Source organism: Oncorhynchus masou, chromosome 15, assembly GCF_036934945.1.
Source record: "Oncorhynchus masou masou isolate Uvic2021 chromosome 15, UVic_Omas_1.1, whole genome shotgun sequence".
Lineage (NCBI taxonomy): Eukaryota > Metazoa > Chordata > Actinopteri > Salmoniformes > Salmonidae > Oncorhynchus > Oncorhynchus masou.
Genome location: NC_088226.1, coordinates 7,215,505 through 7,229,203, shown reverse-complemented (window position 1 = coordinate 7,229,203; position 13,699 = coordinate 7,215,505). Strand labels below are relative to the sequence as shown.

The following is a 13,699-nucleotide window of genomic DNA, read 5'->3' as shown; positions in this document are numbered from 1 at the left end:
AACAATCCACACACACTGGGTCAGCAATTCCTGAATCATACTCAAACATTGGAGCAGTTATTGGAGCTATAGTAAAACAGGACATTTACAGCTGAGGGCTCACCTCCAGGCCAGTCTGGACTCCAGGAACATAAACCCACAGGCTGATTCCCTGCTTAGTTACCCTGTGTGTTATTAGGAGGATCTATGGTTTACTGTACGTTAACTTTTAACTGGATCTCTTATACTCGAGAGTTGCTTGCTTTATTGTGACATTTTCTCATTCCCCCTTCACTCCTTCTTCTCATTGGTCATCCAGCTGTCCAAGTTCACGTCCTCAAAGGAGACAAGGCAGGGGAGTGGTGGAAGTTTACCGTGAACATCATCTCTGTCTACAAGCAAGGTGAACAACGCATCCGGCGCGGTGACCAGCTCCTGTGGGTGCGTGCCAAGGACGTGGCCTGCAAGTGCCCCAAGATCAAGCTTGGCAGGAAGTACCTGCTGCTAGGCACGGATGACGACTCCCCCGGGCAGAGTGGCGTGGTGGCGGACAAGGGCAGCCTGCTCATCCCCTGGAAGGACCTGTGGGGCCGGAGACTGAGGAAGTTCCAACAGCGCGACAAGAGGGGCAAGTGTTAAGAGGAGCCAGAGAGGAGAGAAAGAGAGGGGGCTCACCTCGAGTCTGAGGAACACAGGAGGAGGAGAAAGAAAGAGGAAACACCAGAGGGAGAGAGGAAAGAGGGAGAGGTGAAGTGAACAGAGAGAGAGAGAGAGAGGAAGTGACTGAGTGCTGCTGCTTTGAGTGGAAGCAAAAAGAGAATATTAGTTTTAGAAACATGTGTGAAGGAGCTCTTTTTACAGTTGTTGTTCTGTTTGTCCTTCAAGGTTTGTTTCATTGTGGAATTGCAGTTTGCACCTAATATTTCAGATAAGTTACTTATTTTTTGTTTTATTTTTATATTTCCAGTTAATTTTAATTTCTACAGAACATCAGAAAAAAATCTACTGTATCACATATCTGTGTTTAAAGAGGCTCTTTATATATATATATATATATATATATATATATATATATAAAGAGCCTATAAAGCCTATAAAGAGCCCACAATATATATATATTGTGTAAAGTTGTTTCTAGCAAGCTGAGGTGGCACGGCATGGCTTAAGGGGAATCTCTCTCATGTTTAATGAGAGGCTCCTGCTTGCCAGGCCTTGTCAATAAACTGTGTAAACTGCTAAGAGTGTTAACACGTTAAATTGATCATTTAAACTAGGTTTTACTGTGGTTACAGCGTATACTTGTAAAAATGGGAGAGAAAAAACAAAAACAAGCCAGCTATTGCCAGTTACCTGTCTTCTTTAAGAGTTCCTCATGTGGTTGTTACCTCATTATTACTGCTAACTATGTAATCAAAATGAAAGTACCATGAAGAAGTTGCTCCTCAGATACTAGCATTGGGAAAGAGTCTGTTAAATGATACATTTCCTTGCCATCCTGACAGTGTGGTTGTGACCTCAGCAAAATAAAAGTACCAGTAGGCATGATATAATTATATAATATTACTGTATTTAGACAGCACTCTGTTCTCAACTAGAGAGACTAAAATAGATGAGTTGACCGTGCACTTAATGTTTAGTCCTTTAGTATTCAACAGTATTCACAACATATAAGATATGTTCAGTGTTTAATTGCACCTTGCAGGATACAAACTAACATACTGTATGGTTCCAGAAAAATCAAAGAACTAATGTATGTCCATTCATGATTGTTCAACCTGAGATCACACATTTCACTGATTATGTGCTGCCTTTGGCCTTTGGTCCTGGAACATAATGTCCACTGACTCTGTGTCATTTATTGATGCATTTGGTTTGCTATCCTGTTCACGTTTGTTAAAATACGAAGTACTGCTTGAACATCCCACTGAGCATTGACCTGTTTCTGCTGGTAAAGGACTGATCGTGGGGGGTGGGGGGACATTCTGATTTCTTCAACAGTGAATCACCTCATGTGGTTTGATAAGGCCTATCAAAATGAACCTACGTTTTGTTAAAATAATAGATGCATGCTGACTACTTAGCTGACTAAGCTAACCAAATTGTGGATGACAATATGTACAGTATGTATATGCTGTACAAAGATACATGTATTATGTTGTAAAAGAAAACCTGTGGGGTGATGAAATATCACAGGAGTCAAGCTGTGTGATCAACACACTGTGTCAGCATCTGATTCTCACTTCAAACCTAGCAGACATTCCATTTTCAAGACGTTACTTGGTACTCAACAAAAGGGGTGACCGGCTGTTTAAATGTTATATAGCTGTATAGTTTGTTACTATTTTTTGTTAAACATTTACTAGATTTATGTTTTATTAACCAGAGTTTTAAATACCATAGGCTTAATAAATGGGTAGACAAATAAATGAAAAAGAGGCATATTTCTCTTGTTTACAAGTTATGCATACCCAGGAGTGTATTCCAGCAGAGAGAAGCTTATCTACAACCTGTAATAAACAGTCCCAAAAATATTTGGGAAATACATAAACACACATAAATGCAAGCAAATGCACACCTGCTCACACACATACTCACACACTTTTTTAAACATATTTGTATGGACATTTTTATTGCAATCCATTTCAAATGTTCTTGTGCCAGTGCATCCATCTCTGGATCTACACATATCAAAGCTGTCAGTGGGTCCACTGTGTAAAGTTAGACCAGTTTTCCACACATTTGGTGAATGATACTCAGTCATGACCAGATATCTGCAACAAAAATATATCTGAATGTTGCTTGTGTTCATACTTGGGCTTGTAAATGTTGTTTAGCTTTGTCCATTGCAAACGTCTGTGTAATGTCCTGTAATGCATACTAATATATTATGTTTATCACAAATGAATATATTTAATGACACATGAAACAATGTGGCTTTTGTTTTTGCCTGTTTTTATTTTTGGTCACTCTTTGCTTTGGATAATAGACGGCTGTAATGACAAAGTAAAAGTCTGTAGCTATTGAACAGCCTAGTAAATCTGAAATAAAGCTCTGTAAAAGTACTTGTGGACTTTCAACTGTTTCTCATCATCTCATCTGTGTCTCATTGGTAGTTCTGTACTTCAGTGAGTCATTTGGGATTGACATGGGCTAAATGGTGTGGTCCAATAAGACCGCAGTCTGTCATTACCCTATGAAACTGCATTAGCCTCTGTCTGTTTTCCTCCTGCAATAACAGCGAATTGCAGTTGGGAAAATTAAATTAAACTTTAAGAGTGGTGCAGCGGTCTAAGGCACTACAGACACCCTGGTTTGAATCCAGGCTGTATCACAACCGGCTGTGATTGGGAGTCCCATAGGGCGGTGCACAATTGCATCGTCCGGTTTTGGCCGGTGTAGGCCATCATCGTAAACAAGAATTTGTTCTTAATAACTGACTTACCTAGTTAAATAAAGGTTGAAAAAATATATATAATAATAATCTAAACAGCACTAAGTTCCTAGTTAAAGAGGTCATTTCAGTACAGTCAGCACAGAGGGGGACTACAGAAAACAGCAATACTAAGAGTTGTTCATTGAGTAAATGTATTCAACATTTATTAGACACAAAGAGCTCCAGTCATTTACAACAACAGAAAGTAGTTAACTCAGCAATTCCTTATCATCATTGGTTTTAGATCCCTGAACTCTATAAACTTCACATACAATAAGTACATGATATTAAGCTGATTATATCACTAAGCTTTTAGTTCATGCGCAGCACAGATAGAACTGTGGGGTGGAGGCATTGTAGTCATTGGATGACATCCTGAACTTCATTCTCAACAACGTGTTCATGGCCAAAAGTAGCCCTGCTTTAATCATCATACAAATGACCCATCCCCAACTCAAGTCCTTAGTTCGCTTTCTGTCTGTTATGGGAGTTTGTACCAACACTACAGTAGGATTGATTGGTCATAGGCTAGGCCTACTCAAGGGAAACACAATCCAAAATACTCCCAAGGATCCAACCAACCGCCCCTTTATAAAAGGCTGTGCTCTTCATTAGTGAAAGGGACCACAACAACTAACATGACTGGCCGACATGGCTGTAAAAAGATCCCAACTAACAATCCTTAAAGATGGAGGAGAGAAAGACAGAGGATGAGGTCACTATGGATGAGTGTAAACTCATAACGCTCATTCAGACACACAAAAGATGTGGTGTGTCTGGAGTTGCACAACAAGGCTCTTGCTTCTTTCTCTTTGTGCTGCTATTGGTTTCTATTGGTTTTGTTGGCTGCCAGGATGACTGTTCATGCTATCCAAACTCCAGGCCTCCTCCACAAAAACACAGTTCTGTCCTTAACACCCAAAACAACTCTTTCACTTCAGACTAAAAAGTTCAGACCGTTTTATGATGTGCTCTCCCTCTATTCACTGTGTAATAGGGAGGGATGGGAAATGAGGTGAAATGGGATCTGGGTGTGTGTGAGTCTCACTCTCAGTGTGAGAACAGGAGTATCTGGAGCAACACATGGCTCTACTCCAGGATGCAGAGAGAGAGGGCTGTGGAGTGACATTGGGAGGAGGAATGATTTCAGCTCGCATGCAGGCAGTCTCCAGTAGACTGCAGCAGGGTGGGATTCCCGCCTTTAGCCCTGTACATTCCATAAACATCCAGCCCAGGGCCAGGCACACTCCTGCCATTGTTTCCCTGTTAACATGCTGCAGACTCCTCTGAAAACAAAGGCTTCCGCCAGCACGTCTGACAGGGACCGAACTGACAGCATGACAGGACAGGGCTGGACAGTGTCCCTATGCCCCCCACTGGTCTACAACAGCCACTGACAGTAAATGGGGGAGCCTCCCATCACATGACCATCCATGTTTTCAGTTCCCAGTCGGTTGTTTTATTCGCTCCTTGCTCCCTGGCTTTACTTTGAAACATTTGAGGGGCATAGAATTACCATCTGCTTCCCCTTTCTCTGTTACTGTGGAGACAGTGATGTCTGACGGTAAAATGAAAACAAGGTTCTAAATGAAGCAAAGGACCCCTTCACCTGCTATTAGTAGAAGGTAGTAGAAATAAGGTCTGAGCACATCGCTGTTGAACTTTTCACATCATATCCAGGAATAGATTCCCACCCCCATTCTCCTGGTTCACACCTCTTGTGAAGTACCACTTCACTGTTATGATTAACTACCACACAACTCTGACTCACATACACACTCCAGCATCCCACCTACACCACCCAACACCATTGCACACCATTCGGAGGCTGTTTGAGATGCAAACCATCGACGGGAATACTATGGGGTTGGGTAGATGGTGAAGGGCTGAGGGGAGGTCTGAGGCTTGGAGAGTGGATTAACCTGGAGAGAAGAGGTGCCGTGAGAAACTCTCAGACCCAATACAACCAGGGCCCTCAGCAGGCAGTAGTGCCTCTAGCGCCACCATGGTTAATTTGACACTAGTAAAGCCCTTCCTTTCTCCCCTCTGCTCCACTCCTCTCTTGAGGGGAAGTGACTCTGTGAGGGGAAGTGACTTCATTTAACTTTTTAGAAGAGTGCCTCCACATTTTCTTTGAGAGAAAGCTTGAGGCTCCGTTTAAATCACGTAGAACCAGAGCCATGGTGCTCTGATCCCCTTCTCTCTGAAAAGTAGACGCAATCAGTGCCTTTGTTTCTGGAAACCCACTACTATTTGTAGCACCTTGCGGTCGGATGCCAATCAGTTGCCATACCAAACGGTGATGTAGTCAGTCAAGATGCTCTCAATGGTGTAGCTGTATAACTTTTTGAGGATCTGAGGACACATGAAAATATTTTCAACCTCCTGGGGGGGAAGAAGCGTTGTCGTGCCTTCTTCACAACTGTGTTGATGTGTGTGGACCAATGTTCGCTCAAAAAAATGTCATCATCTGAGAAAATTACAGGTCTGCTGAGTGCAAACTTGAACGTTGTTGAAATTCTGTGCAACTTCTAGCGCACATTTATTGTGAGCACTGAGGCTGTACCTGCTTAAAATTACAGTTATAACATTGGCCAAGTAGGCTACTGTGGCTATTTGATCATAATGTAGGCCTATCAGAGTGGCCTACCATCAAAAACAATGGAGAAAATGCATCCCATAATATATTTATTTATTTATTTTACCCCCATTTTCTACCCAATTTCGTGGTATCCAATTGTTAGTAGCTACTATCTTGTCTCATCGCTACAACTCCCGTACGGGCTCGGGAGAGACGAAGGTTGAAAGTCATGCGTCCTCCAATACACAACCCAACCAAGCCGCACTGCTTCTTAACACAGCGCCATCCAACCCGGAAGCCAGCCACACCAATGTGTCTTAGGAAACACTGTGCACCTGGCGACCTTGGTTAGCGTGTACTGTGCCCGGCCCGCCACAGGAGTCCCTGGTGCGCGATGAAACAAGGATATCCCTACCGGCCAAACCCTCCCTAACCTGGACAACGCTAGGCCAATTGTGTGTCGCCCCATGAACCGAGCGTCTCTGGTGGCACAGCAGGCGCTGCAGTGCAGCCCTTAACCACTGCGCCACCCGGGAGGCCCCATCCCAGAATATTTTAACACGGAAATAGCTGTTCTATCATTCAGCCTACTGTAGCAGCCAATGTGTGGTGTTCAATGTAGGCCTACATTCCGTGAGACTTTTGAAAAAAATATGCAGGGCTTGACATTAACCTGTTTATCCACTTGTCCTTCTGACAAGGAGGTGACTGAAAATGTTTTGTTTGATGCAAGAAACCACTTTACAAAGTAAAGTTAATTATTATTCCCATACCATTATTACAGAGAATCAGACAAATTATGCTACCCTCTGCCTATTGGCTACTTAACTTATTTAAGCCTGTTTCAAAATACAACACTGCCCCTTTAAGACAGAAAAAATGTTCTTTACCTGACTGGCTTTTCAAAGATGGCTAGAAATGTACATGCTTTGTGCTCTTTTTGGAAGCAACCACTCCCCATTGCTGACTATAAATTAGCTATAACTCACTTATTAGCAAATAATATGAACAAATGAGCACAAATGGCTACATGCAGCTCTCGCCTTGATCTCAAAACAAGCACATCTACTCGCGACCGCTCATTCTGTAAACGGTCCAGTTCAAAATGAATGGCACAGATCAATATATGGCAATGTTCTATTTGCATATAGGGATACCGCAGCTGGTTGGTTATGGCGCACTGGTCTGTGGAGTAGGAGTTGTGCTTGTCAATGCAATAGAATCCTACTCTGGTGCATTCTGCCTACAAGAACATCTCTTTCATAGTTAGTTTTGTATACTAAGTCTTGCATAGTTCGTTTTGTTTCGGTATGTATTGGTATGCATTGAAAGTGGCTAATATTGGCAATTCCCACAGTAGAGGGAAAGTTGATAGTATTAACTAAAGGGGAAAACTAGAAAGTTGAGAGAAGAATCTCGGGCTGATATTTCTTCTGCCCGGCAGTCCCAGGGGAGCTGCATGCCCATGCACAGCTTAGAGGGAACATTGGTGTGGACCATGTTCATTCTTTAGTGAAGTGGACACAGAGGAACTCAAAGCTCTTAACCTGCTCCACTACAAACCGGTCGATGTGGATGGGGGCATGCTCGGCCATCCATTTTCTGTAGTCCACGATCAGCTCCATTGTCTTTCTGACTTTAAGGAAAGGTTGTTGTCCTGGCGCCACACTGCCAGGTCACTGAAATCCTGGGATGACGGCGTTGATGTGAGTCATGACCAGCCTTTCAAATAATTTCATGGCTACAGATAGTCATGATAGTCATTTAGACAGGTTACCTTGGCATTCAGGGACTATGGTGGTCTGGTTGAAGCATATAGGTATTAAAGACATGGTCAGGGAGAGGTTGAATATGTCAGTGAAGACATTTTCCAGCTGATCGGCGCATGCTCTGAGTATGCGTTCCTGCAGCCTTGTGAATGTTAACCTGTTTAAAGGTCTTACTCACATCTGCTACGGAGAGCGAAATCACACAGTCGTCCGGAACAGCTGGTACCACTCATGCATGGTTCAGTGTTGCTTCCCTCGAAGTGAGCATAAGGCATTTAGCTCATCTGGTAGGCTCGCGTCAATGGCTGGGTTTCCCTTTGTAGTCCGTGATAGTTTGCAAGCCCTGCCACATCTGATGAGCGTTAGAGCAGGCGTAGTAGGATTCGATCTTAGTCCTGTATTGATGCTTTGCCTGTTTGATGGCTCATCAGAGGTCGTAGCAGGATTAGTGTTCTTGCCTATAATCCATGTCTTCTATTTGGGATATGTACTTATTAATGAATCCTGTGACTGATGTGGTAAACTCCTCAATGTTATCGGATGGAAACATATTCCAGTCTGTGTGCTAGAGAAACATTCCTGTAGCTTAGAATTCTCTTCATCGGACCACTTCAGTATTTTGCGCATCGCTGGTACTTCCTGTTTAACTATTTACTTGTAAGCAGAAATCAGGAGGATATACACTGCTCAAAAAAATAAAGGGAACACTTAAACAACACAACGTAACTCCAAGTCAATCACACTTCTGTGAAATCAAACTGTCCACTTAGGAAGCTTAGGAAGCAACACTGATTGACAATAAATGTCACATGCTGTTGTGCAAATGGAATATACAACAGGTGGAAATTATAGGCAATTAGCAAGACACCCCCAATAAAGGAGCGGTTCTGCAGGTGGTGACCACAGACCACTTCTCAGTTCCTATGCTTCCTGGCTGATGTTTTGGTCACTTTTGAATGCTGGCGGTGCTTTCACTCTAGTAGTAGCATGAGACGGAGTCTACAACCCACACAAGTGGCTCAGGTAGTGCAGCTCATCCAGGATGGCACATCAATGCGTGCTGTGGCAAGAAGGTTTGCTGTGTCTGTCAGCGTAGTGTCCAGAGCATGGAGGCGCTACCAGGAGATAGGTCAGTACATCAGGAGACATGGAGGAGGCCGTAGGAGGGCAACAACCCAGCAGCAGGACCGCTTCCTCCGCCGTTGTGCAAGGAGGAACAGGAGGAGCACTGCCAGAGCCCTGCAAAATGACCTCCAGCAGGCCACAAATGTGCATGTGTCTGCTCAAACGGTCAGAAACAGACTCCATGAAGGTGGTATGAGGGCCTGACGTTCACAGGTGGGGGTTGTGCTTACAACCCAACACCGTGTAGGACGTTTGGCATTTGCCAGAAAACACCAAGATAGGCAAATTCGCCACTGGCGCCCTGTGCTCTTCACAGATGAAAGCAGGTTCACACTGAGCACATGTGACAGTCTGGAGACGCCGTGGAGAACGTTCTGCTGCCTGCAACATCCTGCAGCATGACCGGTTTGGCGGTGGGTGGGTTATGGTGTGGGGTGGCATTTCTTTGGGGGGCCGCACAGCCCTCCATGTGCTCGCCAGAGGTAGCCGGACTGCCATTAGGTACCGAGATGAGATCCTCAGACCCCTTGTGAGACCATATGCTGGTGTGGTTGACCCTGGGTTCCTCCTAATGCAAGACAATGCTAGACCTCATGTGGCTGGAGTGTGTCAGCAGTTCCTGCAAGAGGAAGGCATTGATGCTATGGACTGGCCAGCCTTTTCCCCAGACCTGAATCCAATTGAGCACATCTGGGACATCATGTCTCGCTCCATCCACCAATGCCACGTTGCACCACAGACTGTCCAGGAGTTGGCGGATGCTTTAGTCCAGGTCTGGGAGGAGATCCCTCAGGTGACCATCCGCCACCTCATCAGGAGCATGCCCAGGCGTTGCAGGGAGGTCATACAGGCACGTGGAGGCCACACACACTACTGAGCCTCATTTTGACTTGTTGTTTTTTATTTATTTTTTAACTTGTTTTAAGGACATTACATCAAAGTTGGATCAGCCTGTAGTGTGGTTTTCCACTTTAATTTTGAGTGGTTTTTTTGAGCAGTGTATATGGTCAGATTTGCCAACGGCAGGGTGAGGAAAAGCCTTTTATGTGTCTCTGTGTGTGGAGTTAAGGTGATCAAGAGTTGTGTCGCCCCTCGTTGCACAGGTGACATGCTGGTAAAAATGAGGTAAAACGGATTTCAGTTGTCATTAAAATCACCGGCCACGAAACGTGCCGCCTCTGGATGTGCATTTTCTTGTTTGCTTATGGCTCTATACAGCTCATTGAGTGCAATCTTAGTACAGGCATCGATTTGTGCTATTAAAGAGACAGCTACGGAAAATATAAATAGTGTGGTAAATAGTATGGTCTGCAACTTATCATGCGCTATTCTAACGCACACAAGCAAAAATTCAAGACTTCCTTAACATTAGAGATCTCGCAGCTGCTGTTAACAAAGGAACACAACCCTCCTCCTAGCCTTACCCGCAGCTGCCGTCCTGTTTAGACGACGCATGGAAAAACCCGCAAGATATATATTACCCGGGTCCTTATTCAGCCAAGACTCAGAGAAACATATGATATTATAGTTCTTCAGGTCCTGTTGTATGTGACCAATTGTACTGGTCACATACACCTATTTAGCAGATGTTATTGCCGGTGTAGCGAAATACTTGTGTTCCTAGCTCCAACAGTGCAGTAGTATCTAACAATTCACAACAATATACACAAATCTAAAAGTTAAAGAATGAAATTAAGAAATATATAAATGTAATTAAGAAATATATCAATATTAGGACGAGAACACTCCATACACCGGAGTTTGTTCTCCAGTGACTGTACATTTGTGAACAGAACAGAGGCTAATGGCGATCAATTTGTTTGATGACGTAATCTCGTCAGGAGGCTGCCTTTCTTTCTCCGCCACTTCCTCCTTCGAGTCCCGGGGATTAGTACCTGGTAAGCAGAATGTTTAGAGCTGCCGACTCATTGAAGTAGACATCTTCATCCAAATCAAGGTTAGTGACCGCTGTGCTGATATCCAGAAGCCATTTCGGTCATAGAAAAGGATGGCAGAGAAAGTTAAGATCAGCATAAAAAATAAAACAATAGTTGGAATTGGTCGGGAATGTAAAACGGCTTCTATCCACTGTTACGCCATCACAAATACATTACTGTACTAATTTTACACAAATGTTTTATAGATATCAACTCACAGACATTAAATAAGACTGGCTAGTCTTGTCTCCTTGAATGAACTTCTGCACACCAGGTCACGCACACATACAGTAACATGGTTAAGATGCTGCGACACACAGTGCCCAGGCCTCCAATTCTACAATACAGAAATACGAGTCTATTCATCAGTCAATAGTTTACAAAAAATACACAAACACAACCTTTCTGCTTTCTATTTTCCAGGCCCTCTTCCATCCCTCAATCGTTCACACCCTTCATTCACAGTGAGGCTTAAGCATGGGAGAATGGGACTCCATGAAACAGAGAACGAAGCACCTTAATGGAGTCTAAATCGAGGGAGGCCTCAAAGAAGCACTTGATGTCATCCCTCACACACACAAACACGCACACACACATAGCCTCTTGGATTCCAAACGTGTTACACCCTCAGCAATTGACACTAACACCCTCAGACCCCCCTTCACTCACTTAATCACTCTCTCCCCCATCTCCCTCTCTATTTCTCTCTTTCTTTCAACGCCTATGGTTCAAAAGCTGTATTTCTGGCTTACTAGATTGGAGCACAAAGGCTTTTCTTATGCATCTTGGAGAAGCCCCACTAGAGGCCTACATTCCTGCCTGGGTACCCAAGAGCACATAGGGAGGGTTGGTTTTCTTTCTTCTCATGACCATTTCCATACAGGATTAAGCCACTTGGCTTTTGGACGGTGCATACTATATTTTTCAGCCACCCCCTCACCATTCTCAGAGGCCTGAGGTGAATTATGGGTAAGACAATCAGCTCATAAACTAGCTAATTTAATGTCTATTCACACACACTGTCAGGGCCAAAGTAGGTATGAGTGGAATAACATGTCAATGGTGGTGAAAGGATCTGCTCAACTCGGAAAGCCTTTCAGCTGCCTCACAGTAAACCGCTGTTCTCATCTTCCACTGTTTAAATAGACTATCCAAAAAGAGACCAAACAAAGCCAGGAAGAAATTATCAACAATTTTTTGCCACTATTTTGGACACCTGATTGATATGAAAATTTCATTGACTTTTCTACGCTTTTCTGCTGTGAGCATTCAGAAATAAAACAGAATAGGGTCAGAAAATGGTGGGTGAAATTGGAATGTTCCCGGCCCAGAATCCCCCTCTTTCCCCCTCTCTTCATCAGAATACATTAATATCCGCAAGTGTTGGCTCAGGCGAAAAATACTCATGGACTAAACAAAGTGCACAGTGACTTTGGGGTCTGGGATCTTCAAATAAACCCTCACTTGGTGTCATGGGGACCAGGAAGTGGAATTAACTGCTATATTAGCTGACCTTCATCTTGTTGTTTCTCCAGACCTGCCTGGCTGGGCCCCATGGTGGCCTGTAACCACGGTCTCCAGGCCAAACAATGTGGGCATTTCCCTCAGCAAAACACAGGCCTGGGGTTTACTGAGCAAACAAGCCGAGCTCTGCCAAATACACTCGCTCCCACATTTCACAATCACTTTTTCCCCTTGCCTTTTTCCCCCTTTGCTGTTGCACCACCGAGGAGCCAAAAGAAACCACTGTACAACTCTGGGTATATATGGTGTGAAAGGCCTGAAGATGATAGTGAAGTTGATTCAAGGCATACATTTAGTGAGAGCGAGCTAGACAACCTTATATTCTCAGGGTGACTTGATATGCTCAGCACTTCTAGCATGCTTGTAAGCCTCCAAAAGTGCTGCCCTACGATTTCCATAAAGTAAATGTGCCACAAAGATATTGTTGAGACACTGCTGAAGATATCCGTCTCAGCATCTGGAAAGATGGTCTGTGTAGAGATTTAACTTGTACACATTGAATCACTATGCAATGAAAATGTTAGAAACTGAACCAAGAAAACTCTTACCATGCTGCAGTATGTTTAGGGGCATGGGTCTGGTTTTGCCATTACTCTCTGCCTGTAGTTCTTCCCTACTAAAAGCACAGTCAAAGCAAACTGCTCATAAGATGCTAATAAATCAGGCCTTTTGGTTGTCGGATTAATACAGGAAGACATCAAACAGTCACAAAGGAACATAACTGTACCTGCAGAACACTGGAGAACTAGGAAATCTCCTAGTAATCTCCTAGTCTCCTTTACTTCTTGACTGCCTCATGGTCCCTGTAATTTATTGAGCATCAGGTACTGCATTAATTCCTCATGTAAGAGATAGATTTATTTTAAAAATAGAGTAAAGAGTGCAGAGCTCTGTGGTGACGGTAGGCCTTAACCCTTTTAGCTGAAGAGTTAGCTTGGTGACAAATCAGCAGTCAGGATCAAAGAGGAACAGACACCTCCACTTTGGACACCAGCTCTAATGCAGCTACTCCAAGAACACGGGGTGATGTTCCAATACAAGTTCAACATCGGCATCAAAGCAGCACTGACATCAATACAACATCAAAAACACCTCTGATGGCAATCTTCCACGGGGTCAGAGAAGGAAGGCTTGGGTCAGACAGGAGGCTTAGCCACGGGAAGGCCAATTCCAGCCCCTGCCCTTACTGAGTGCACAACGAACACGTCTCTGACAAATGACCTTAGACTACCAGGACATCAGAAACTTTGATCTGCCTGGTTGCGAAACAAAACAACTGTCACGCTGTATAATGAGAGGAGACAGGCGCAGGAATACATAATAGGGTTTTTTATTTCTCCACCCAAAATAA

The 13,699-nt window shown here is 43.8% G+C and overlaps 1 protein-coding gene across 1 annotated transcript in view; it reads left to right on the top strand.

Annotated features, from left to right (window-relative positions):
* LOC135555439 (netrin-1-like) overlaps positions 1–3,041 on the top strand; it is a 40,468-nt gene extending 37,427 nt beyond the window's left edge. The window contains exon 7 of the mRNA XM_064987850.1: positions 299–3,041. Coding sequence (XP_064843922.1) covers positions 299–618 — 320 coding nt within the window. The 3' untranslated portion in view covers positions 619–3,041. The remainder of the gene's footprint in view (positions 1–298) is intronic.
* The last annotated feature ends 10,658 nt before the right edge of the window (positions 3,042–13,699 follow it).